Source organism: Ailuropoda melanoleuca, chromosome 6, assembly GCF_002007445.2.
Source record: "Ailuropoda melanoleuca isolate Jingjing chromosome 6, ASM200744v2, whole genome shotgun sequence".
In the NCBI taxonomy this organism is placed as follows: Eukaryota; Metazoa; Chordata; class Mammalia; order Carnivora; family Ursidae; genus Ailuropoda; species Ailuropoda melanoleuca.
In genome coordinates this window covers 14,397,746-14,424,017 of record NC_048223.1, presented here as the reverse complement: position 1 = coordinate 14,424,017, position 26,272 = coordinate 14,397,746, and the positions used below count along the sequence as shown (strand labels likewise).

At 38.0% G+C, this 26,272-nt stretch overlaps 1 protein-coding gene across 9 annotated transcripts in view; it reads right to left on the bottom strand.

Annotated features, from left to right (window-relative positions):
- The window catches only part of TOPBP1 (DNA topoisomerase II binding protein 1), a 67,123-nt gene extending 44,467 nt beyond the window's left edge, over positions 1-22,656 (bottom strand). For 5 of the 9 annotated variants that reach the window (XR_004626001.1, XM_034661981.1, XM_011230833.3 and 2 more), the window contains exons 1-10: positions 22,483-22,655; positions 21,772-21,862; positions 19,875-20,009; positions 17,993-18,136; positions 14,085-14,266; positions 12,800-12,996; positions 11,267-11,446; positions 10,406-10,575; positions 8,097-8,260; positions 7,700-7,947 (exon numbers count right to left, since the gene is read on the bottom strand). Coding sequence is in view for 8 of the 9 variants with exons in the window: in XM_034661981.1 (XP_034517872.1) it covers positions 7,700-7,947; positions 8,097-8,260; positions 10,406-10,575; positions 11,267-11,446; positions 12,800-12,996; positions 14,085-14,266; positions 17,993-18,136; positions 19,875-20,009; positions 21,772-21,855 (1,504 nt within the window). In the remaining variant the exon portion in view is untranslated. Of the gene's footprint in view, positions 1-7,699; positions 7,948-8,096; positions 8,261-10,405; positions 10,576-11,266; positions 11,447-12,799; positions 12,997-14,084; positions 14,267-17,992; positions 18,137-19,210; positions 19,376-19,874; positions 20,012-21,771; positions 21,863-22,482 lie in introns of those variants that run through there. The other 4 variants (XM_034661982.1, XM_019804688.2, XM_034661985.1 and 1 more) reach the window with 4 other exon arrangements.
- Between the last annotated feature and the right edge of the window lie 3,616 nt (positions 22,657-26,272).

The window sequence follows — 26,272 nt, the reverse complement described above, 5'->3', positions numbered from 1 at the left end:
GAGTTGGTTAAGTAGCTGCCTTTGGCTCAGGTCATGATCTTGGGGTCCTGGGATCGAGCCCCACACTGGGCTCCCTGCTCAGCGGGGAGTCTGCTTCTCCCTCTCCCAACCCCCCCCAACTGCTCGTGTACTCTCTCTCTAATAAATAAAATCTTTAAAAATAAAATAGCTATTCTTAATATAAAAAGCAAAAACAGTTTTTTTCCCTTTATAATTACTTTGTAATCACACCCAGAAGGCAAAGGAAAACAATTTTGTTTAATGCCTATATACAGCTGGTGAGAGGGAAGATGGAAACCATGTGGAATTTTAAACTAGTACTATAAAAACAAACTAGCAATACTAAGTTCTTACAAACTGCAAGTAAAGCCCTGGTTATTTTTTTAATTTCTTTGACAATTTTATTTATTTCAATTCAATTAGCCAACGTAGATTACATCATTAGTTTCTGATGTAGTGTTCAATGATTCATTAGTTGCATATAACACCCAGGGCTCAGCACATCATGTGTCCTCCTTAATGCCCATCACCCAGTTACCCCATTCCTCCCATCTCCCCTTCTGCAATCCTCAGTGTTTCCCAGAGTCAAGACTGTCATAAAACCCTGAAGTTATTAAGAGGCTCAGAATAAATTAGATGTTCTACAGCAGTCCTTTCTTTTATTTGAATAAAACCCCCTTTGCAAACAGCTCTTATTTAGAAGCCCAACATAAGTCTAAGTCCAACATAAGATAAGTCTAGTATTGATTAAGCTCTCTCAAAAATAATTTTGCTTTAAGACCTGCAGAACACGTGACTATATTCTCTGGGGATTCCCTGAGATTCATGGTCACTAAACCCTTTCAAAGACCACTAGCTACTGGAGAAAGGAAGGTTTGAGAAACTAATCACTTGCTTCTACCAAGTACCCCTGCTAAAGGATAGTGCATAAAACTGCTTTGAGTCAATGTGTGGCTTTTCTATATCAGAACATCCTGGAAAATTATGAGAATCTCCTGACATAATGTACTACTAAAGCATAAGCAAATCATCTCACAAAAATCCATTTTTCAGTATACCATTAACAGAAATAGTGTGGGTAAAAAAAGGAAATACCGGATGGGTAACCAGGAAAGAAACTGAGTCCGTAATCAACTCCCAACGAACATTAAGTCCAGGACCAGGTGGCTTCACAGGTAAATTCTACCAAACATTTAAAGAAGAGTTAATACCTAGTTTTCTCAAACCACTCAAAAAAAATAGAAAAGGAAGGAAAACTTCCAAATTCATTCTACGAGGCCAGCATTACTCTGATCCCAAAACCTGATAAAGACACCCACTAAAAAAGAGAACTACAAGCCAATATCCCTGATGAACACAGATGCAAAAATCCTCAATAAAATATTAGCAAACCGAATTCAACAATACATTAAAAACATCATTCACCACAATCAAGTGGGATCTACTCCTGGGATGCAAGGGTGGTTCAATATTCGCAGATCAACGTGATGCATCACATCAATAAGAGAAAGGATAAAAACCATACGATCATTTCAACAGATGCAGAAAAAGCATTTGACAAAGCACAACATTCATTCATGAGAAAAACCCTCAACAAAGTAGGTTTAGAGGGAACATACCTCAACATAATAAAGGCCCTATATGAAAAAACCACAGCAGACATCATACTCAGTAGGGAAAACCTGAGCTTTTCCCCTAAGATCAGGAACAAGACATGGATGCTCACTCTTACCACTTTTATTCAACACAGTACTAGAAGTCCTAGCCATAGCAATCAGACAACAAAAAGAAAAGTCGTCCAAATCGGCTAAGGAACGAGTAAAACTTTCACTATTTGCAGATGATATACTATATACAGAAAACCCTAAAGACTCCACCAAAAAACTGCTAGAACTGATAAACAAATTCAGTAATGTCACAGGATACAAAATCAACATACAAGGTGCCTGGCTGGCTCAGTCAGTAGAGCATACGACTCTTAAGCTCAAGGTCATGAGTTCAAGCCCAACGTTGGGTGTAGAACCTACATAAAAGGAAAGTAAAATATTAAAAACCCCAAAACAACAACAAAACAAAAATCAAAGTACAGAACAAAACAAAAACCAACAACAAAAGCAAAATCAATGTAAAGAAATCTGTTCCATTTCTATACACCAATAATGAAGCAGCAGAAAGAGAAATTAAAAGACAATTCCATTTACAATTGCACCCAAAATAAGATACCTAGGAATAAACCTAACCAAAGTGATGAAAGACCTGTACTCTGAAAACTATAAAACACTGATGAGAAAAATTGAAGACGACACAAACAAATGGAAAGACATACCATGCTCACGGACTGGAAGAGCAAATGCTGTTAAAATGTCTGCACTGCCCAAAGTAATCTACACATTTAATGCAATCCCTACCAAAATATCAACAGCATTTTTCACAGAACTAGAACAAACAATCCTAAAATTTGTATGGAACCACAAAAGACCCCCCGTAGCCAAAACATCTTGAGAAAGAAAAGCAGAGCTGGAGGCATCACAATTCCAGACTTCAAGTTATTTTACAAAGTTGTAGTAATCAAAACAGTATGGTACTGTTACAAAAACAGACACACAGATCAATGCAACAGAACAGAGAACCCAGAAATAAACCATTAACTATACAGTCAATTAATCTTCCACAAAGCAGGAAAAAATATGCAATGGGAAAAGGACAGTCTCTTTAACAAATGGTGTTGGGAAAACTGGACAGCAACATGCAAAAGAATGAAACTGGACCACTTCCTTATGCCATACACAAAAAGGATAAAAGACCCAAATTTCAGACCTGAAACCATAAAAATCCTAGAAGAGAATACAGGCAGTAACCTCTTTAACATAGGCCATAGCAACTTTTTTCTAGATTGGTCTTTGGAGGCAAGGGAAACAAAAGCAAAAATAAACTACTGGGACTTCAAAATTAAAAGCTTCTGCACAGTGAAGGAAACAATCAACAAAACTAAAAGGCAACCTATGGAATGGGAGGAGATATTTCCAAATGACATATCTGATAAAGGGTTAGTATCCAAAATATATAAAGAACTTATACAATTCAACATCCAAAAACCAAATAATCCAGTTAAAATATGGGCAGAAGACAGGAACAGTCATTTCTCCAAAGAAGACACAGATTGCTAACAGATATATGAAAAGATGCTCAACATCACTCATCCTCAGGAAAATGCAGATCAAAATTGCTATGCGGTATCACCTCACACGTCATAATGACTAAAATAAAAAACACTAGAAACAACAGGTGTTGGTAAGGATGTGGAGAAAAAGGAACCCTTATGCACTGTTGGCAGGAATGCAAACTGGTGGAGCCACCGTAGAAAACAGTATGGAGGTTCCTCAAAAAGTTAAAAATGGAACTACCCTGTGCTTCAGCAATCGCACTACTAGGTATTTACCCAAAAAACACAAGAACACTAATTTAAAGGGATACATTCACCCCTATGTTTATAGCAGCATTATTTACAATAGCTAAGTTATGGAAGCAGCCCAAGTATTTAATGACTGATGAATGGATAAAGAAGATGTAGTGTATGTGTACAGACACACACACACACACACACACACACGAATATTATTTAGCCATAAGAAAGAATGAGACCTTGCCATCTGCAATGACATGGATGGAGGTAGAGAGCATAATGCTAAGCAAAATAAATCAGTCAGAGAAAGACAAATACCAAATGATTTCACTCATATGTGGAATTTAAGAAAGAAAACAAATAGGCAAAGGGGAAAAAAGAGACAGACAAAGCAAGAAACAGACTCTTAATTATAGAGAACAATCTAATGCACAAGGGTGAGGGGAATGGGTTCAACAGGTGATATGGATTAAGGAGTGCACTTGCCATGATAAGCACCAAGTGATGTATGGAACTGTTCAATCATTGCATTGTACACCTGAAACTAATATAGCACTGTGTGTTAACTAACTGGAATTAAAGTAAAAACATAAAGAAATACTGGAAATTCCCTTCTAGAAATATGGTAGCTAGACATTTGAAACCCTCTCACTATCAAGTACTTGATAGGATAAAATACTAAAGGCATCAGTACAAATGAAGTAGTAGTAATGAATGCAGAGCGTTATGTGGTCACTAAAACTAATGGTTACCCTGAATCTGAAACTATTTTGGCAGAAACTTAGACCCTCAGAATTTAAGGACATCACATGGAGGGAAACAGAGTCAAGTCTTTGGTCTCACACAAATTAGACGTGGGGCAGAGTATATGCTGAGGAAACAAACCCAGAAATCCTAAAGGGAAATAAATGCCTTTAGTTACAATATAGTCCCAAATCAACCAAACAACAACAAAAATCTACCCTATAAAGGAAATAACAAAAAGTTAAAAATGGGTCAAGGGGGAAAAACATCTCTCCTGAGAATTTGTCCTCATAGGCTGGTCCTGAAAGTAGGTTAGGGTACAAATTTACACTAACCTGATGGTCCAAAAACAATCCAGCCAACAAACCGAGAAGTGTCTGGAGTTGGAAAACTCAAACTAGACTTCTGGCAGATTTAAACATGAACCGTTTCTAAAGAAACAAACCCTCAAGCTTCACCTCAAGCTTCTTATAGACTTATAGACTTGCCACAGTCCTAATACGAATGAGTTTACAATATCACAAAAACAACAATCTAGGCACCATGAACAATAATTACCCCTCCCTTCCACTCAGATGTTACAGTATGTTTAATGTGTTTCAAGAAATAATACAGAATACAGAATAACAGATTATTAAGTGAACTAGAACTTCTAGGAATTGAAAAAATAATTATTGAAATAAAAAATTTAATGGCTAGGTTAACCACAGTAGGCAACAGCTGAACAGAGAAACAGTAATATGGAAGGAAATCCTGAAGAAATTACACATAATAAATCACAAAAAGACACAAAGATGAAATCAGAAGGGTGGGTTAAGTGATCCACACACAGAGCTAATGGGAGTTAGAGAATATAGAGAGTGGGGAAGAAGCAATATTCAGAGATAATAGATGAAAATTTTTTAGAATGAAAAACAAAAAACAAAACCCCTCACTAGCCCATAGATTCAGAAAGCACAATGATGGGGCGCCTGGGTGGCACAGCGGTTAAGCGTCTGCCTTCGGCTCAGGGCGTGATCCCGGCGTTATGGGATCGAGCCCCACATCAGGCTCTTCTGCTATGAGCCTGCTTCTTCCTCTCCCACCCCCCCTGCTTGTGTTCCCTCTCTCACTGGCTGTCTCTATCTCTGTCAAATAAATAAATAAAATCTTTAAAAAATTAAAATAAATAAATAAATAAATAAATAAAGAAAAGAAAGCACAATGAATTCCAAGTAGGACAAGCACACGGTAATACTTTAGGACATCAGCAATAAAAAGGAGATACTAAAAACACCAAGAAAAAAAAAGATTTCCTACAAAAGAATAACAATTAGACTGAATGATTTCTCACCCAGCAGCGATGGACAATGAAATAACATCTCAGGGACCTCAAAGTTACTGTCTAGGACTGTATTCCTAGCATAACTATTTTTTAAGAACAAGGGCAAAAATAAAGAGATTAACAGAAACTGAAGGAATTTCTAAAGGATATATTTTACAGGAGAAAAGAAAATTATTCCAGAAGAGAGTTCTCAGATACAATAAGGAATGGGAAGCAAAGAAATCTCTAAACACGTTGGTAAATCAAAACAAGTATGAACCATATAAAACAATAAGTGTCTAATTGTCAGATTAAAAAAGATAATGAAAATACTAGCCCAAATCACATAAATTGAGTGTATTAGTATATGCAGGGGGGGATGATTAACAGTGCTGTTGAAGATAGTGTTATTAAGTTCTTGTATTATTGAAGATGAAGATAAAAGTTCTGATTAACTTTAAATTTCAAGTTATGATGCACATTCAAGTTCTAAGTAATCACTGAAAATATAAATAGATGTAATTTCCACATCAGTAGAGGGAAGATAGGAAGATGGGAGATTGGAGTGAGAGGGGACAAGCCCAAGCTATCCAAAAGGAAGCAAAAATGTTAAACAAGGAAGCACAGAAAACTGGGGCAAACAGCACAAAATAAGATGGTATAAAATAATAACAATGTATCACAAGTAACAAATGTAAATCGACCAAATTTGCAGTTTTAAAGAAAAAGTCAGTCATATCAGATAAATACCATAACACATGAGGCAGGGACAGTTCTATTAATATCAGACAAAACAGATTTTAAGGAAAAAAATTAGGAAAATGAAGATCATCATGTAATAAAACATCAAAATATATTAAAAAACTAAATCTGATAGAGCTACATGGAGAAACTGTCAAAGCCACCATTACAGTGAAGGAGTTTAACACACCTGTTTCATTAATTCACACAGAGCAGACCAAACTTGGTATCATGCACGTGTAAAGAAACCTCCAAGCAATCACAGAGACATGGAAAAGAACAATCTCCGCAGTACAGTTTGCACTGGCAAAAAAAAACGACATAATAAAAATGCCTATAGGTGGGAAAACAGATAAACTGTGGTATATTGAACCAGTTACTTGGATTAATAAATATCTCTCATGGTTGGAGGAGAACAGCAGAAGAGTACATACCGTATGTCATCTATATAAGCTAAAATACACACAAAATGAGAGTATCTATATTGCATATAGATATATATACATGTAAACTATAAGGAAAATGGAGACTCACAGGAGGCTTTTGGTACAGAGGAATATTCTTTTTTTTTTTTTTAAAGACTTTATTTATTTATTGAGATAGAGACAGCCAGTGAGAGGGAACACAAGCAGGGCGAGTGGGAGAGGAAGAAGCAGGCTCACAGCAGAGGAGCCTGATGTGGGGCTCGATCCCATAACGCCGGGATCATGCCCTGAGCCGAAGGCAGACGCTTAACCGCTGTGCCACCCAGGCGCCCCAGAGGAATATTCTATTTTATACCTATGTAGTAGTATATGGTTACTCATCACATTATTCTTGACATCTTTTTCAATGTATTAAATATTTCACAAAAACTTTTTCTTAAATAAGAAGAAATTCTGCTCACAACTCTTCCTTCACTGGCAACTTTCCTTCCCACAATGAGAAGCCTAAATACAGAGGTTGTGGTACACAGTGCAGCACTGCATGCATTAAAGATCACAATAACCAAGTAAGAGGTAATTACAAGGTTAAAATAAAAGTTCATGCTGTTACATGGGGTGCCTGGCTCAGTCAATTAAGCATATGCCTTCAGCTCAGGTCATGATCTCAGGGTCCTGGGATCGAGTCCCGTGTTGGGTTCCATGCTCAGCAGGGAATCTGCTTTTCCTTCTCCCTTTGCCCCCCACCCCACCCTCGTGTGCTCGCTCTAATGAATAAATAAAATCTTAAAAAAAAAAAAAACTAAAAAAAAAAAGTTCATGCTGTTACAAATTCACACTAACAAACTGATGCTGGCATATAAACAGATCAAAGAGCAGCCAGTGAGTTGAAGAGAGACAAGGGGCTCAGAGGGTTCAGCACCCCCTGGCCTTGCCTATTCAGAAAAAGTTTAACAAACATAAAACATTAAGGTAAGAAAAAAGTTTAACTTAAAATCTAGAAAAACTGGCAGAAATCACATGCGTATGTATTCTGCTACTAAAACATTTCTTAGTGACTATAAATACTAATCAACTATTTCTTACCTACTGTTGGGTTATTATTTACATACTGAGAGAGCAGATCTTCGTCAGCTTGTTCATGCTTTTCATCAGAAGCCAAGTCTTTCTTAGAGAAGCTGTTATTCTTTTTTAAAAGGGCTGTTTTACTCTCAGGTTGATCTGAAACTGGAATTTCCACTGGCTGGTAGTTAGCATGAATATATGGCTCTTCAGGAAGCATATAACCTTTACTAAAACACTCCAGCAACCATTTTGCTCCCACTACATGAGGCCTACAAAAATAGTACATAATTATATATTAGTTTAAACTATAAAGACCATCATCCCACTTGCCATGCAAATTCCATAATTGCATGGATATGTGATTTTAAGAAAAATCATTACAGAGTAGAAATTGCTTTGAATTAAAAACTGACAAAACCTGTGGGCCGATTTATCCCAAAACTGCTTCAATTCATCATCATAATCTCCCACAATAACATGAGATACATCTTCATTGAGCTGATTAAAACGAACTCCACCTCCACTGTTAATAAGCCTTCTCAGTTTATCTAGCTTTCTGCCACTAAAACCGCAAAGATAGATCTGCAAAGAAAAAGAATATTTTAGATTAATGCAGTTAAGATGGTTTCTCTCAAGAGAAACATTAAAAATATATATTTAAATGCATTGAGTGTAAATAAGACACCTCTGTGTATATTTAAAATACATTAAGAATGGAGTATATTCTGAAACTTTGATTTTTTTTTTTTTTAACAATTCTGAGTTTTTTAAAAAAAAGATTTTTTAAATTCATTTGAGAGAGAGAGAGCGGGACCAGGTGAGAGCACGAGCTGGGGAAAGGGTCAGAGGGAAGGGAGAAGCAGACTCCCTACTGAGCAGGGAGCCCGACACAGGGCTCAATCCCAGGACCCCGAGATCATGACCTGAGCCGAAGGCAGACGCTTAAACAACTGACCCACCCAGGTGCCCCAACAATTCTGAAATTTTTATTTTTAAAGTACTTCTTCACAATCCCATAGCATTATTAATCACAGTAGACTGTGGGTAAGTACTTTGAGACTTTAAATAAAATAGAAGCTAGAATTCAGTTCTCTTTTGGATACTAGTGCATAGCAATGTCTGAAATGTAGGTAGCTTCTTAAATTCTAAAGATCTTAACTACTTGTAAATTTAAATTATAGAAATAAACTGGAGTTTATATACCTGAATTCAGAAAACTTGGGTTTAAATTTTGGTTCAGGGGCGCCTGGGTGACACAGCGGTTAGGCGTCTGCCTTCGGCTCAGGGCGTGATCCCGGCGTTATGGGATCGAGCCCAGCGTCAGGCTCCTCCGTTATGAGCCTGCTTCTTCCTCTCCCACTCCCCTTGCTGTGTTCCCTCTCTCGCTGGCTGTTTCTATCTCTGTCGAATAAATAAACAAAATCTTTAAAAATAAATAAATAAATAAATAAATAAATAAATAAATAAATAAAAAGATAAATTTTGGTTCAGAGGCCAATAATTAATTACATGACTATGATAAGTTATGTAAGGCTTAGGCTCTTACATATTTAATATTTAAATTACTTAGACTTACTTAGTTAGTCTTAGGTTAACTAGTTACTTAGGCTCTTTAAACCAATTTTCTTACCTATAAATTGAGATACTTTTACACAGTTGATTACACAAGAAAATCTGAGTTGAGCTGAGGACAGTGCTTTGAGGATAATACATATGCAGTAATTTATTTTTAACTATCATATGCATGTATTTAAGCCAATTTAATAAATATAAAAAGATTCTTCATCTGTATTTTACATGACTTTAAAAAAATTTCTTAAGAATGGCAAAAATATTCCTAAATGCATTTATATCCCAAACTAAATAACCTCTATTATTAGAAGATATTGTAACAAAAATCAGGATCATAAACTTCCTATAAGAATAACAAAGTCACGGGCATCTAGATAGCACTGTTAGTTGGGAGTCCCAACTCTTGGTTTTGGCGCAGGTCATGAGGGTACTGAGGTCAAGCTCCACGTTAAGCGCAAAGTCTGCTTGAGATGCTTTCTCCTTCCCCTCTGCCCCTCCCTCTTGTGCTCTCTCTCTAAAGTAAATAAATCTTAAAAAAAAAAAACAACTAAAAATCATATCCATAATTAGTAGAGTCTAGGATAAAAGATTATATAAGACTTTCTGTTCTGCCGATAAACTGATGTTTTATCAACTAATATATAGCCTATTCACGCTCAAGTAGAAATATAGTAAGTATTCAGCTCTAGGAGATCTATAGCATATGATGTTTCTCTCAAGACACCTTATAAAATAGTTTATTCATACACTAAAAAATTGAGTAGCCCAAGAGACATTAAACAAAGTAGTGGTTTAAATGGTTAGGAACATGGAATTTGGAGTAGATGGCTGTCTACTTAATGTCTGTGTGAACCTGAACAAGAATTTTAATCTGCTCAGCCTCAGGGTAATTCCATTTTAGTTATTTGTGGGAATTAAATGAGATTATATACAACATATTAACAGTATATATGAACTGATTAGTGCAGTCTAGGATATTAGAAATACTTAATAAATGACAGTTGTAGACAGATGTGGCCTGATGTTTGCATCTGCTTAGCTAGAGTGAAGGGTTTGTATGGATAAGAAACAAGCCCAACTCTGAGGGGTCTTCAAAGTCAGGGTAGGAAGTATTGATATACATTATCACTGCATAATTACATAATAAAGACATACCCGACAACCATCTAATAAATCTTCAGGTGCTTGAAATGCACTGACATCCAGATTTTCCAGATTTTCCAGTGTAGGCTCCACTTTGCTATTAAGAACTGAATTACACATTGATTCATTTATGCAACTTGCATTGATGTTGGAAATATGGCTGACATCTGAAAGAGTACGACCTACATATCAAATAAAGATGTAGAAATTTATGGAGATAAAATTGTGATTACCTATTTTCCTACAGATTAATTTTTCTTATACACAAAGGGCTGTGAATAATTTCCAAAGTAAGCTTCAAATGTTTTTATTGAAATCTTGGTGGCCAAGTATGAGAAATGAAAATGAAACTAAGGTTCATATCTTATTCAAATAAAACATACTTAATATATTTTAATAGTGGCTTGCTTCCATTAAAAATCTGAAGTTGCTGGCTGTAGGGTCCAGGAAAGAAAAAAGTGTAACATCTGCTAAAGTGCCAACGTGGCACCTACAAAATAGAAATGTTTTTCAATTTTATATGAATACAGATGGTCTGTAATTGTAGCAAACTAATAAAAATGTATTACATTTGCCCACCAGTCAAGTTTGGAAAAACTCTTTTATTTACTCTTACTATAAGTACTCTTGATTTCTTTAATCATCTTTTGCATTAAATCAAGGTATGAAAGAAAACATACATCCATTATAAAAAGAAATATCTAGAGTTCTGTACTAATTTTCATACAATTTAGTTATTACACAATTATGCCTGGAAGCATAGCAAGAAATGATAGAATTCCCTACTGTATCTCACTGATCCTACTTACAAATCAATTCTTACGTGGAAAACTGTTAAAAACAACTGTTTACTTTAATCCCACTGAAACTTACTATCAACTGTGTTGATCTGGCCAGTAGGAGTTGAAGTATCAGGCACAGTCTTTGTTTCTGGTCTAGGCTCTGTCTTGTAGATGGATTCATCCTGACAAAAACCTTTGTCAACACTGTCAAAAAACCACTGTGTGGTCACACAGTGTACATTCCATCTCTTGGCACATTCGTACTTTTGACCTATCATATTCATTAAGAGAGAGAAATGTAAATCATTAAAAGCTATCTCTGTAGAAATATTTAAAGTACGACAGGTTATGGGAAAAAACTCACCTAAACAAAATCCAAGTTATCAGTAATTATTCTTATACAAACAGTAAGCTATATAGTGTATGCAAGAGGGTTTATCTCTTAAAATTGCATAATTTATGTGGGGTAACTGAACTATTAGACTTGGTTTGAGTATAGCCTCCACTGCTTAATTTCTTTAAACCAGTTTCTTAATCTGTAACATGGGAATAATTCACAGAATTATGTGGCTTTAGTAAGACTGCATAAAACCACTGTGAAGATTATAAATGTCTGTAATATAAGAAATACCAACTTTGAATAGACTACTTTAATGTCAATAGGATTTGACTTGAAGTCCAAATAGACAGGCATATTATAAGAAATATATCTTTTTATTGCCTTAAAAAACAACTTTTAACACAATGTATTTTGAAACCATGTCATAGAGAAACTGAGGTCAACATGTAGTAAACAATAACATGAAAAGAATATTTTTGGACATTCTTAAGAGCTAAAAGATGAACTGCCTTCAGATTCAGAAATTCAATAGCAGTTACCAACACTACTCACAATTATAGTATCATAATTGGCCATACGCAAAGTTCTGATTTAAGAACAATTACTAATTAATTTTAACAGGTTTTTTCCCCTAATTTTGTTATCTAGGTAGCTTAATAAAACATAGTATAAAGAAATAACAAAAACATTAACAAAATTCTTTTCTCACCAATTTGTATTTTAAGGGTATTTGTAAAGAAAAAAAAAATCTTCCAAAATAGATACAAAGGTTACAGGACACCAAAATTAAACACAATTTTAAGGAATTCTTATTGGTTATGTATTTTTCTTCTTTTAACTGCCTCATGTTCTGCAAGGTGTATCTTCAAGTTACAACTTGTAGTTCATCCAATAAAGCTGATTCATTCAATTAAAAACTAAGCCATGCCTTTAAAGTTTATCATTAGAAAGAAATGCAATTTAGCTACATCTATTAGCTTTTTTGTTATTCATCCAAATTTCTTGCTTCCTAAGTATTTGGTAACTATGCAGGAAACTTTAAAAAAAAAACAACAATAAAAACCACTGTATATTGAAAAAAATATTTTTTCAACGATCTGGATAAACCTGGATAGTCATGTAATTTTTCTACAGATTGTGAACAGAACTACCTTTGTAAGATTTTAGGGGGAAAAAAATACCAGATTTATAACACATCAGAAGCAAAGCTATTCTGTAAAGATCTTAAAATGTTAAATACTAGAGAAAATTTTGCATTTTTCCACTTGGGAAACATAGTTTTACCTTTTGGTTCTTGCACAATGAGGTGTGTACATTCATTCATTTTCAGTTGTCCCATGTATTGACCTCCATGCTTAATTGTGAGTTGCTGAACTGCCTTCCTGTCTAAGCTACACAAGCCAGTCACACAGATTATGCAACCAAGAAAAATAGGACACTTGAAGTCTTCCATGTTTACATCAGTATACCTAGCAATTTTTCTGGGGAAAATAAGTAACAAGGAAAAAATTAACACATTAATATACCAGATGGTTTAAAATTTACCAGAAGAATAATGACAAACAACAGAAATCACTAATGCTTTCCTCATTTTTTAGAAAAGGGGCACTGACACTCAAAATTGCACTAACTGCTCGTCTAGTTCAACAATGTCACTACTAAAAAGTAGTATTTCAGATAGACTTTCTCAAATAAAACTGTTTTAAGGGAAAATGTTATTTCATTAGCTCTCTGAGTTCATGCTGGTCAAATGGTGTATTTTCCAAAATTTTAAGTGTGAGTTTACTTAAAAACTCAAAGGATCTTGGTTGCTTATTAGAAAAATGGACTTCGTATCCTTCCATTATACTATATAAATAATAAGCAATGATTTTTGGCAGAATACTAACAAAAATATCATCATTCTTTTTCCATGTAAGGCAGATGTGCTAGGAACGAAGGTACCAATAAGGAGACAGGTTCAGAATGTGCTGGATGGTGTTGAAAGGAAGACTGGAAAAACGCCCATTTCTAAGGTCCACAATGGCAGGAATGCTATTCCGCTTTGCTTAATATGCATGTCTAATGCCTCGCTCAGGCCAGGTACATAAAATGAACTTGATTACATAAAATGAACTTGATTAGCATTTACTGAATGACCACATCTTAGTTAATGGCTTACATACGTTTACATTCAACTTTACATAGACACCTTTGAGAGGGAATACTACTGTCAAAACGGCTAATTTACTCTCTATCTTAAGCACAGTAGTGGAAGAATAATGCAGCTCACAAGTGATCTTCTCAACTATTTTACAAGCATTTACTGCTGCAAACAATTTTTATTGTCAAAGCATTTCCTACCTTGTAGCTAATATTAAATTACTAGCCTATTCGATCTATCAACGTATACTTTGATAAGAGCTTGCAGATTGTGCTTATTTTCAGTGAAGAGTAAAAACCCCATTTTTTGTTCCTGAATAACAAATCCCAAGAGGGCAACATAAAACCTCCCCTGTAATAACCCACAATATGCCAAAATGATTGACGTATCATTTTTTCAAATCTAGAAAACACATAAATGTCTTACTTCTCTTGTGACTTTTCCCAAAGTGTTTTAATCCAAGAAGGAAGCAAAATAGGTTTCTTTAGGTTTGCAGCAACTAAATATTTTTTGCTGCCAACTTCTCCTGCAATAAGGTGAGTTACTGATACATTAAGATCTCTATATACACGACCACCCATCATTTGTACATATTTATGAACTTCTTCCTGTAAACACAAAAGAAAATACATTAATACGAAAGCAAACAATATCTCTTCCATTTTTTTATACAAAAACTCAAATATCTTTTGTTGTTGTTAGATTGAAGGCACAAATATTTCTCACAACTATAAAGTTAAATGATCAATTTACTTTTTGGGTAAAGATAAATATGAATTATAAACAAATTTAAAAATAATTACCTTTATATATTATTCCCTATAGTTGTTTCTTTCAACTCCATGAGTTTAACATGTTGCTTCTATGATATACTGTGCATACATAAAAGTATAAATTGTATACATTATATACAAAATGTGTTTTATCTTTCTTAAATAGCATTATTAAAGCATTTCTTGCCTTGAAGCAAATGCTATATCCACAGCCCATTCTACCTATCAACATTTTTTAAAATAATTTTTGAAGATTTTATTTATTAGAGAGAGAAAGAGAGGGAGTGTGAGCACAAGTGGGAGGAGAGGGAGAAGAAAACTCCCTGCTTAGCTCAGAGGCTGACAACCCAAGGACACTGAGATCATGACCTGAGCCAAAGTCAGAGGCTTAACCAACTGAGCCACCCAAGCACCCCATCAACATTTTTTTAAAAAAGATTAACCATCTGTAGTGGAAAAATGTGACTCAAACTCTAACTCATCAACTGCAGAGGGGAAAAAGGGAGTTTTCTTTCAAGTAGTCAGTTCTCAATAAAACAGATTCCACTATATTCGTTAAAATAGAAAAGACATACGTTGGTGTATACAATGACTTTAAGTCATGAACACCAAGTACAAGGTCTTTCAAAGTGTCTCCTATGCAGTGAAAGATTAAGTGTGGATTAAAAGGATTATTCACCACGACCAAGTGGGGTTTATTCCTAGGATGGAACGGTGGTTCAACATTCACAAATCAATCAACAGTGATGGATCACATTAATAAAAGAAGAGACAAGGGGTGCCTGGGTGGCACAGTGGTTAAGCGTCTGCCTTCGGCTCAGGGCGTGATCCCGGCGTTATGGGATTGAGCCCCACATCAAGCTCCTCTGCTATGAGCCTGCGTCTTCCTCTCCCACTCCCCCTGATTGTGTTCCCTCTCTAGCTAGCTGTCTCTATCTCTGTCAAATAAATAAATAAAATCTTTAAAAAAAAAAAAATAAAAGAAGAGACAAGAACCATATGATCCTCTCAGCTGATGCAGAAAAAGCATTTGACAAAATACAGCATTCTTTCCTGATTAAAACACTTCAAAATATAGGTATAGAGGGAACATACCTCGATATCATAAAAGCCATCTGTAAAAAGCCCAAAGCGAGTATCATTCTCAATGGGGAAAACCTGAAAGCTTTATCTTTAAGGTCAGGAACACGACAGGGATGCCCACGCTCACCACTTTTGTTCAACATAGTACTAGATATCCTAGCCTCAGCAATCAGACAACAAAAAGGAATAAAAGGCATTCAAACTGGCAAAGAAGTCAAACTCTCTTTGCAGATGACATGATATTCTATGTGGAAAACCCAAAAGACTCCACCCCCAAATTATTAGAACTCATACAGCAATTAAGCAGCATGGCAGGATACAAAATCAATGCACAGAAATCAGTTGCATTTCTATACACTAACAATGTGACTGAAGAAAGAGAAATTAAGGAATCATTTCCATTTACAGTAGCACCAAAAAACCATAAGATAACCTAGGAATAAACCTAACCAAAGAGGTAAAGGATCTATACTCTAGAAACTACAGAACACTTATGAAAGAAATTGAGGAAGATACAATGAGATAGAAAAACATTCCATGCTCATGGATTGGAAGAATAAACATTGTGAAAATGTCTATGCTGAGGGCTTTAGAGGGGAGGGGGGTGGGGGACTGGGATAGGCCGGCGATGGGTATTAAGGAGGGCATGTATTGCATGGTGCACTGGGTGTTACATGCAAGTAATGAGTCATGGAACTTTACATCAAAAACTTAGGATGTACTGTATGGTGACTAACATAATAAAAAATTATTATATATATATAAAAAAAGAAAATGTCTATGCTGCCCAGGGCAATCTATATTTTCAACTTAATCCCTATCAAAATACCATCGACATTTTTCACAGAGCTGAAACAAACAATTCTAAAATTTGTATGGAACAAGAAAAGACCGCAAATCACCAAGGGACTGTAGAAAAAGAAAACCAAAGCTGGGGGCATTACAATGCCTGACTTCAAGCTATATTACAAAGCTGTGATCATCAAGACAGCATGGTATTGGCACAAAAACAGATACACAGATCAATGGAACAGAACAGAGACCTCAGAAATGGACCCTGAACTCTACGGTCAACTAATATTTGACAAATCAGGAAAGAATAACCAACGGTAAAGACAGTCTTTTCAATAAACGGTCCTGGGAAAACCGGACAACCACATGCAGAAGAATGAAACTGAACCACTCTCTTACACCATACACAAATTCAAAATGGACGAAAGACCTAAATGTGAGACAGGAATCCATCAAAATCCTAGAGGAGAACATAGGCAGTAACCTCTTCGACACTGGCCACAGTGATCTCTTTCAAGACACGTCTCTAAAGGCAAGGGAAACAAAAGCAAAAATGAACTTCTGGGACTTTATCAGATAAAAAGCTTTTGCGCAGCAAAGGAGACAGACAACAAAACTAAAAGGCAACCCAAGGAATGGGAGAAGATATCTGCAAATGACATAATGGATAAAGGGCTGGTATCCAAGATCTGTAAAGAACTTCTCAAACTTAAGACCCCAAAAAACAAATAATCCAGTCAAAAATGGACAAAAGACATGAACAGACATTTCTGCAAAGACGACATCCAAATGGCCAAAAGACACATGAAAAAGTGCTCAACATCTCTCAGCACCAGGGAAACACAAATCAAAACCACAATGAGATACCACCTCACACGAGTCAGAACGGCTAAAATTAACAAGTCAGGAAATGACAGATGTTGGTGAGGGTGCAGAGAAAGGGGAACCCTCCTACACTGTTGGTGGGAATGCAAGCTGATGCAGCTGCTCTGGGAAACAGTACGGAGGTTCCTCAAAAAGTTGAAAATAGAGCTACCCTACGACCAGCAATTGCACTACTAAGTATTTACCCCAAAGATACAGATGTAGTGAAAAGAAGAGGCACATGCACCCTAATGTTCACAGCAGCAATGTCTACGATAGCCAAACTGTGGAAGGAGCTGAGATACCCTGCAACAGATAAATGGATACAGAAGATGTAGTTCATATATACAATGGAACATTACTCAGCCATCGGAAAGGATGAATACCCACCATTTGCATCGACATGGATGGAACTGGAGGGGGTCATGCTAAGTGAAATAACTCAAGCAGAGAAAGACAATTATCATATGGTTTCACTCATATGTGGAACATAAGGAATGGCTTGGAGGACCACAAGGGATGGGAGGGAAAACTGAATGGGAAGAAATCAGACAGGGAGACAAACCATGAGAGACTCTGGACTCCAGGAACCAAACTGAGGGTTACAGAAGGGAGGGCGGTGGGGGAATGGGGTAACTGGGTGATGGGTATTAAGGAGGGCACGTGTGGTGATGAGCACTGGGTATTATATGCAACTAATGAATTGCTGAACACTACATCAAAAACTAATGATGTACTATATGCTGGCTAATTGAACATAATAAAAAAAAGATTAAGTGTGGAGATAAATATATTGATCATGATATTCCTCTTAGCACCTACCCTTTTGTCTTTTTCCAGGCTTGTACAAGATACAGTTACATCAGACATAACCATATTATAAACTGGATGTTCAGCTCTTGGGACGCACTGCTGGTGGTGCATACAAAATATGACTACTTGAGGTCCAACGATTCTGCAGCCAAGCTACAAAAAAGGGGGAGAAAGTTTAGTATGTAGGAAAAGACCTCCCGCTTATAAAATTACATTTTGTAATATTTAGCAATCTTTTTTTTTTTTTAAGATTTTATTTATTTGACAGAGAAAGAAAGGGGGAGAGAGAGAGAGAGAACACAAGCAGGGGGAGCAGCAGGTAAAGGGGGAGGTAGAAACAAGCTCCCCACCGAGTAGAGACCTCGATGTAGGGCTCAATCCCAGGACCCTGGGATCATGACCTGAGCCAAAGCCAGACGCTTAACCTACTGAGCCAGTCAGGCGCCTCAATATTTAGCAATTCTTTACAGAAGTTGATGGCCACTGCAGAAAAATCACTAAATTGTTATAAGAAAAAAATAAGGACCATTATATAATTTTTCAGAGACACTATACATTAAACACACATGCAAATTAAACAATGCAGTCTATCAAAAGAAAAAAGCTTCAAGAGCCACGTTTAGTCAAATCTGCCACCAAATTTTAATATCTGAAACAAACACAGTCTTAATGCTAAGCTACAGGAATAACAGTCTTATGCTATAATAATTAGGAAACATCCATATATACTTTTAATTGAAGTATCCAGCCAACCAAGCAGTTTAAAAGTTAAGAGCCTAATTAACCCCTTCTAAAATACCTATTCTGTCTCTCACACACACACACACACACACACACACACACACACACACACATCCTAGGCAGTTTCTACATTTGTGCTTTAAATACTTTGTCTTCAACTCAATGTTTTTCTACGTAAGTATTTCTCAAAGATATTACAGGTTATTCAAAATATGACCTTTTATTTTCATTGATAACTGAGTTAAGAAAAGCTGACAGTCTTGCTCAACATCAGTACATTCAAGCCAGATCTAAAAAGCATATGGTTGCCAAGGTCACTAAGGCATGACTGATTTAAAGATCTACACGGTAAATAATCATTGCTATCTTTTTGTCCAGTCATAGGGAAATTTGAGTTTTTAATGCTACTGATTCTATCTGACAAGGAGTGTTATTTCCAAAAGGAGGGTAAGACCAACAATGCTTTTGGCAAAGGTGGGCACAGACCTTCCAAAAATTGTGCAGATACTGCATCTACCTACTCTTCTATGTTTTCTTCTCCTTCAAACAAGAATCACTTCTTTGTAACCTGGATGGAATTACAGTCAGTTTACTTTTATTTCAATGCTTCTCTCTTGTCCAGACACCAAAAAAGTAATGAGTCAGTAGACTCTGGAATCAACAAAAAAAAATAAGATGGCTCATTGGTATATTAGCAACATTCATTCCCAAAATGCTTACTTTAGGCATATAATGTTTCAGACCCTCTTTACAAGGTACAGGTGCAAAAATTCTACGTGCAAGAGCACATAGGAAAGACAGTAAATAACCAAGCATTATGTTGAGATCTTTTCTGACTCTTTATTGAAAATCTTGCAATCAAACTGAGTTTAAGTACGGTAGAATTCTGTCACTAAAATGTTTCATTACTGTATCATTCACTTAAGCTAAGCGAAGTTAAATCTCCTGAAATATAAAAATTACATATAACAAAAGATTATTGTAACATGATTAGCGTTTAAGAATATAATGCTGGTCTCCCAAAATCAGAAGATTCCTCTATATTCATAATCTGTATAATACTTCATGGTCAGTAAAGAACTTATGTACAGTGAAACAAAAACAAAACAAAAATCAGACTACAGAAGGAACACATGCAAAGTTAGCAAACCTTTTTGAGGTGATCAAAGACAATGCCACTAAAAGGGTCACAGATGTAAAGTGACTTATCATTTTCCTTTATCTTCAATGCCTCTTCTTCTGTAATAATCTGAAGATATTCTTCTGATTGGAACTCTTTTATTGACTGAAAGAAAAAAATCAAAGAATGCACCTGAAATTTTTCACCTGTATTTAAGTCCTATGAACTCTATCTTCAAAAATCCACCTCCAATCCAATCTCTTTTCCACATTGAAAGCTACCATCATCTCTCACCTAGACCTCTGTAGAAGTCTACAAAGTGGTTCCTCTTCCTTTCCTTGCCCTAAATGTTCTCCGTACTGCAACTAATAATCCCTTTAATGATACAAATCAGGTCATGAGTCTGACCCCTGCCTATCTCCCCCCCAGCCCTTCACGTCTCATCTCTCCTTACTATTCTCTAGCGACTCCCACTTTCTTGCTAGGCCAGGAACAAGCCAATCATGAATTCATTAGTTCTCTGAACAAACTCTCATTAGAGGCCCTGCTCTTGTTCCCACTACCTGAAATATTTTCCCAGTCTTCACCTGACCTGATCCCTCACTTCAATCAGATTTGCTCAAATGAAAAAAAAAAAAAAAGTCAAAGTCCTTACGATGGCCCTTAAGGCCCTTTACATGACCTCTTTACTCTTACGCTCTAAAGCACCTGTTAATGTTCTTCCCCTAACCCTTGTTCACAATACTATAGACACACTAATGTTGGAGAGACACTTTAAGTACTTTCTCAGGGGCCTGTGTATGGCTGTTCTCTCTGCCTAAAAGCTTCTTCCCAGACATCCACCTCTAACCATCTCACCTCCTTCAAGTGTACTTAATTATCTTCTCCATAAAGCCTTCGCCAAGTACACTCTACTTAAGATTGTAACCTTTCCTTCTCTGCCAACAAACATCCTCTAGAACTCCTTAACCTCTTTTGCTCTTTTCTCTTCCCATAGCACCCTGTAACATATCATACAGTTTACTCATTTATCCTAATTTATGTCTAGGTCTTCCCACTAAAATAGAATGTAAGCTCTGAGAAAGTATGGATCTCTGCCTGCTGTGATCACTGATGTATCCCAAGTACCACAACAGTGCTTAACAGGTCATGACACTCAATAATTATTTGCTGAATGAACTTTAAAGAAAAACCTGCTATAAGAGTGTTTCTTAAACTTTAATATACATAGGAATTACACTAATGATCTTGTTAAAATGTAGATTCTAATTGGTCGGCCTGAGTTGGGCCCACGGTTCTGCATTTTCAACTCTACTGATGCTGCTGAAAGGCTCTACAACAACCCCACATCTTCCCATATTACACTGTACACAGTGAAACATACTTTTAATTACCAAAAAATGAAGTGTAAAAAATACACAACAGACTCAAATTTCTTCAACATACAAAGGTCTACTCTGGTTAGAAGACCTAGAAAGCAATGTAATTTCCAAGAATAGCTAGTCTGCTACTTTCAATATAAATGTCATAATAGGGCAACTGGGTGGCTCAGTCAGTTAAGCATCTGCCTTTGGCTCAGATCATGATCTCAGGGTCCTGGGATAGAGCCCAACGTCAGGCTTTCTGCTCAGCAGGGAGAAGCTGCCTGCCACTCTCCCTGCCTGTGCTCTCTCTTCCCTCTCTCTCTCACTCTGTCAAATAAATAAAATCTTTTTAAAAAAATGTAATATATTTCATGCTCCCCAAAATACATAATGATATATTTACATCAGTCCAAAAATATGTAACAACACATCTATATTAATGTACGTTACAATAAAACTAGTACGAAAATAAATTAAGACATAAAAAGTCCAACAAATCAAAAATACTAAAAACGAGAACATGAATTCACATCACCAAACAAGGCATTTTCAACTATTCTTACCTCAAGAGCTTTAAAAAAACATTCGGAATTCTCTGAAGACTTTAAAAACTTCACAAGAAACGGCTCTTTGTCATTTCTGGACATTTTTGAACTGTAAAAATAAAGGAACCATTAACAAGGACAAAAACACACCATGTATGAAGTTAAATGTTAAAAGCAGCTATTTTTCTGTGCAGACGATAATGCCCAAAGATAGACATTCTGGCCTTGCCCATGAATTCGTTCGTTAGTTCCTAAGAAACGCTGGAATGTGGGCAAAGTCAAGGAAAAAGGTGACAACACCAATCCTCGCAAATCAGACAACGAATTTAATGTCCCTAAACTGAATACGTTCAGGGCCTTTGTTATGGGGCTCTAAGAGCCCTAAGCCAATGGGCACTCAACTGCACTTAGCTTAAGGATACACAGAACGAAACTGTCCGCGGCCCTTGACGTTTGTCCACCCCTCAGTAAACGGACTTTAATATAAAAATGGAAGCCGGTAAGCAAGGTCATGCCCCCAGAAGGCCGAATGCTCTTGTCAGCTGCCACAGAAAGGCCCGGCTCTCGGTCCAACCGCAGCCACGTCCTCTCTGGCGTCAAAGTCTCACCCGCCGATCCGAGGGCCGGTTACACGGGCGGGAAACAAGGGCCCCAAAGGTCAGGGGAGGTGTCGCCACCCCCCAAGTGGGTTGGGGGGGGAGCTGGGTCCTCTCTCCGTGCCTCACTCACCTCGGTGGAGCCTGGGGATCTTCCGGAGGTGATTGGAGGGGCGCGCGGCCTGCAGGACGGTGGCTGGGGTCGGGCGCCACCCTGGCGCACACCCGCCGCAGCCGGCGGCGCCCCGGACCCGAAGCGAACGCCGAACCCGGAAATTGCCCAGGCGGCGAACCGACTTTCGCGCCAAGTGCGCGGACGCGCCCGCCTCTTCCTGCGGAAGTGACGCCATTCGCAGGTGCGGGAGGAGGGCGGAGATATCAAAGGTGGTGGTGGCGGCGGTGGGAGTGGCGTTATTCCCAGCCGGTTTAGGGGTTGCCAGGGTTTAGGGCTTTGAAGGGGATGCCTGGGCGCTGGGAGTTGGCCAAGTGCTCACGGCTCAGCTGATGGGGCAGCAGGCCAGGGGTACCTTAGAGGAGGCCCTAACACATCGAAAAATAAAGCCCCGGGGAAAATTAGGTTTTCGTAATCAGTATTTTATACTTGCCATATGGCAGGCAGTCTATGAGAAACCATATGTTATCGCCCAAACAACTCTGTGAGGCAAATAGTAGTATCTCCGTTTTACAGATGTGAAAACGGAGGCTTCGAAAAATTAAATGATGTGATGTCACACGGTGAGTGGTAGAATTAGAACTGCCTCCAAGTCTTTCAGACTCCACGGTCAGGGTCTTTTCCCCTCCTATGTAGTAGGAATGTGAACACCTACCATAGTCAAACGGTCTGAATCGAAGAAAGATATCAGGATGATTTGAATCACATAGCCAATGCATAAGGATCTTTGTCAAGATCTTCAGTGGTCTCTGCCCCTCTTCAAAGGGCATCTCATTTTCTTTCTCTGTAACTCCCTGAGTGTTGGGAGATTCTGGAGTGGAACCTCATATTCAAGTGGCAGGTCAGGGGAGAGGGGTTAAATGGGGCTGCAGAATCTTGGCTTGTTGATAACCAGTGACAAGCGGCTTAGCCAGTGCTTCTTACTTTATTCCTCACTCTTGAGATTGAGAAGCTCATGACTTTGGATTGGGTAATATGAGAGTTTAATGCCGTGTATCCCGATTGTTTTTCTTTTTAGTGCCTAAGGATGGGTCTATGTGTGTAAATACACCCGCGGAAGGTGAGTCAGAATCAGTAACACTGGGGCTCAAAGGTGAAGGCCATCATTGGGGAGAGGGTGAGGAAAGCCTTAAAAATGAAGCAAAGTTACTAGAGCTGTAAAAAAATAAAAACAAGAAGGAGGATGAGCTACCACCACTACAGGTTATTGTGAAGGAGCCAATCCGTCCTGAAGTTGTGGTGATAACTACTGTCTGTGGGCTTCTTTCCAGGCCACAAAGGACTCCTGCTTGCGCGATTCCTGTTTACTCTCCTCAGCAATCCTCTGGGATGTGGGCATCATTATCCCCTGTTGTGTAGATGGGGAAAGTGAGGCCCAGGGCCACACAGCCAGGGAGTAGCTGCACCTGGGCTTGAGAAGAGGCGGTGTGACTGGAAACCCCTTGCCCTTCCTGACATACCACCCTACTCCTTGCCTGCCCTTCTCTGCCCCAGGAGGCAGGAGCCCATTCCTGGCGCTTCTGGGCCGAGCGGAGGCCTCACGAGAGAAGGAGAATCACAGATGCTCAGACGAAGAGGAGGGGGGGAATGAACTCAACCTTTTAGCTTTTGGCCAGCTGATTTTAATAACAGGGGAGACGATCTTGTCTTTAGAATAGACCAGCTGACAAGTTCTCCCATCTGTGTCTCCACTTAGGCAGGGCGGGTCTATATCTGTTCCTGAAGTACCTAATCTTGGAAAACAGGGCAGTGTTTCTCAATCTAGTGTAGTGCCTGGACTGGCTGCATAAGGATCAACTAGGAATTTGTTGGAAATGAAAATTCCTGGGCCTAATCTCAGACCTGCTGAGTCAGGAACTCTGCGTGTGGGTCCTGGCATTCTATTTTAATATGCCCTCCAGCTGATTCTGGCGCACATAAAAGTTTGGCTGAACAGCATCTCTGAGGAAAGGATGAAAGTGGTGATATGGGTTGTGGTCCATGAAGGTTTTGGTGAAAATGGGGAATAACTGTGATTTCCCCACAGGCAGCTCCCTCAGAAGATGGGGTTCAGAATTAACTTTCCCTTCACTTCCCTGGCATTCAGGGTCACCTTCAGGTTTCTTCGGCACTTCTTTTTTTTTTTTTTTAAAGATTTTATTTATTCATTCGACAGAGATAGAGACAGCCAGTGAGAGAGGGAACACAAGCAGGGGGAGTGGGAGAGGAAGAAGCAGGCTTATGGCGGAGGAGCCTGATGTGGGGCTCGATCCCATAACACCGGGATCACACCCCGAGCCGTTCTTTGGCACTTCTGTCATCTACAGTCAGACACTTCAAACTCTGCTTGGAGTAGGATTAAAGGGAACTTGGTATTTAACTGTAGAATGAAAAAACACAAGAAACAAATATGACAGAATAGTTAAGTTACTTGTAAAATATGGATGAGGGAATGTGAGTATTTCTTGTTATATTTTGCTACATAGATAAGATTTCTGAAAATTAAAAAATAAACTAAAAGTTTGTATTTTTTGAGTGATAGGGTTTTATATTCAAGTTTCTAGTGCCGTAAATAGATAAATGTAGGGATTATAACTTTAAAATGAGATTAGTAAATGATCTTTATTGCTGCAGAAATCATCTTTGCAATGGCAAAACATTTGTTTAAGTTGTATTCGGTAACCTAGAAAGTAAAGCATAAGCATATTGAGTCTACTGAGGTGCAGGGAAAAGGACATAAAATGGAATGTCAGTGGCATGTATTGCAATGGCTGCATTTAATTAGGTATAAGAAAGATATAAACTCAGAAGAATTGGCTTGTTTGTATGCAAAAAATAAAAGGGAATTTAAAAAATCCAAAAATGTAGAGTTTTACAAGTTTGGAAAAGCTGCCTACATGCAGGCCTTAAAAACAAGAGATAAACCTGAGAGAGGTTTTGCACCACAAATGTCCATTACAACCTATCCATGTGGGAAAGATCTAGTTGAGAGTATGGTTGTCCCACCCAAGCTGGATAGGCACCATCAACCGAGAGAGAAAGAGAGAGAGAGAGATGTGGCCAAGATAGCAATCAGGCTTGAAAGTTAGTCTAGGGGAGAACTCTGTGTGTGGCTACTACTGTGGGGGGACAGCACTGCCATGACTTCCTGGCAAGCTTGCACGTATGCATATAGGGAAGGGTTTGGAATTTCAGCATATGTGGTGGTGCCTCATCTAAACACCTTGTGATCCTGCTAGAACATGAGAGGATGGGAGGCCTCTAAGGAGCTGCTAGCTCAGAGGCCACCTCCCACTTGTCTTCCTGCCTCCCTTAGCAGGCTGTGATCAGAGAGTTTCTCACGGCCTCCCAGATTCCGATGATGTATGGGGCTTTCTGCACCACCCCCTCAGAACAGAACCACTTGGCTGCTGCCTAGATTTGGCTTCTTGTGGATGGGGTTCCCCACAACTCAGATTGTGGTCCTCAGCCCTTTTATTTCAGTGTCATCCCTTTTGGTGTGTGGGACAAGGACCTGAGGAGCTAGCACCTTTGGCTTATTCTTTTTTACTCTCTGTGGAAGTAATAAATTATCTAAACGTGTCTCGTGTATCCTCACCGGGCTAATCAGTCAGGGCTTCCTCTTGCCCTGTATGCATGAGGTTGATGACTAACACATGAAACTGATTGGAAGCAAATAGATATGAAGGATGCTAAGGTTTTGAGATAATTGTTTGTGAAGGCAGCCAGAAATCTGGAGTAATCAAACTTTGACACATTGTTCAAGCTTGCA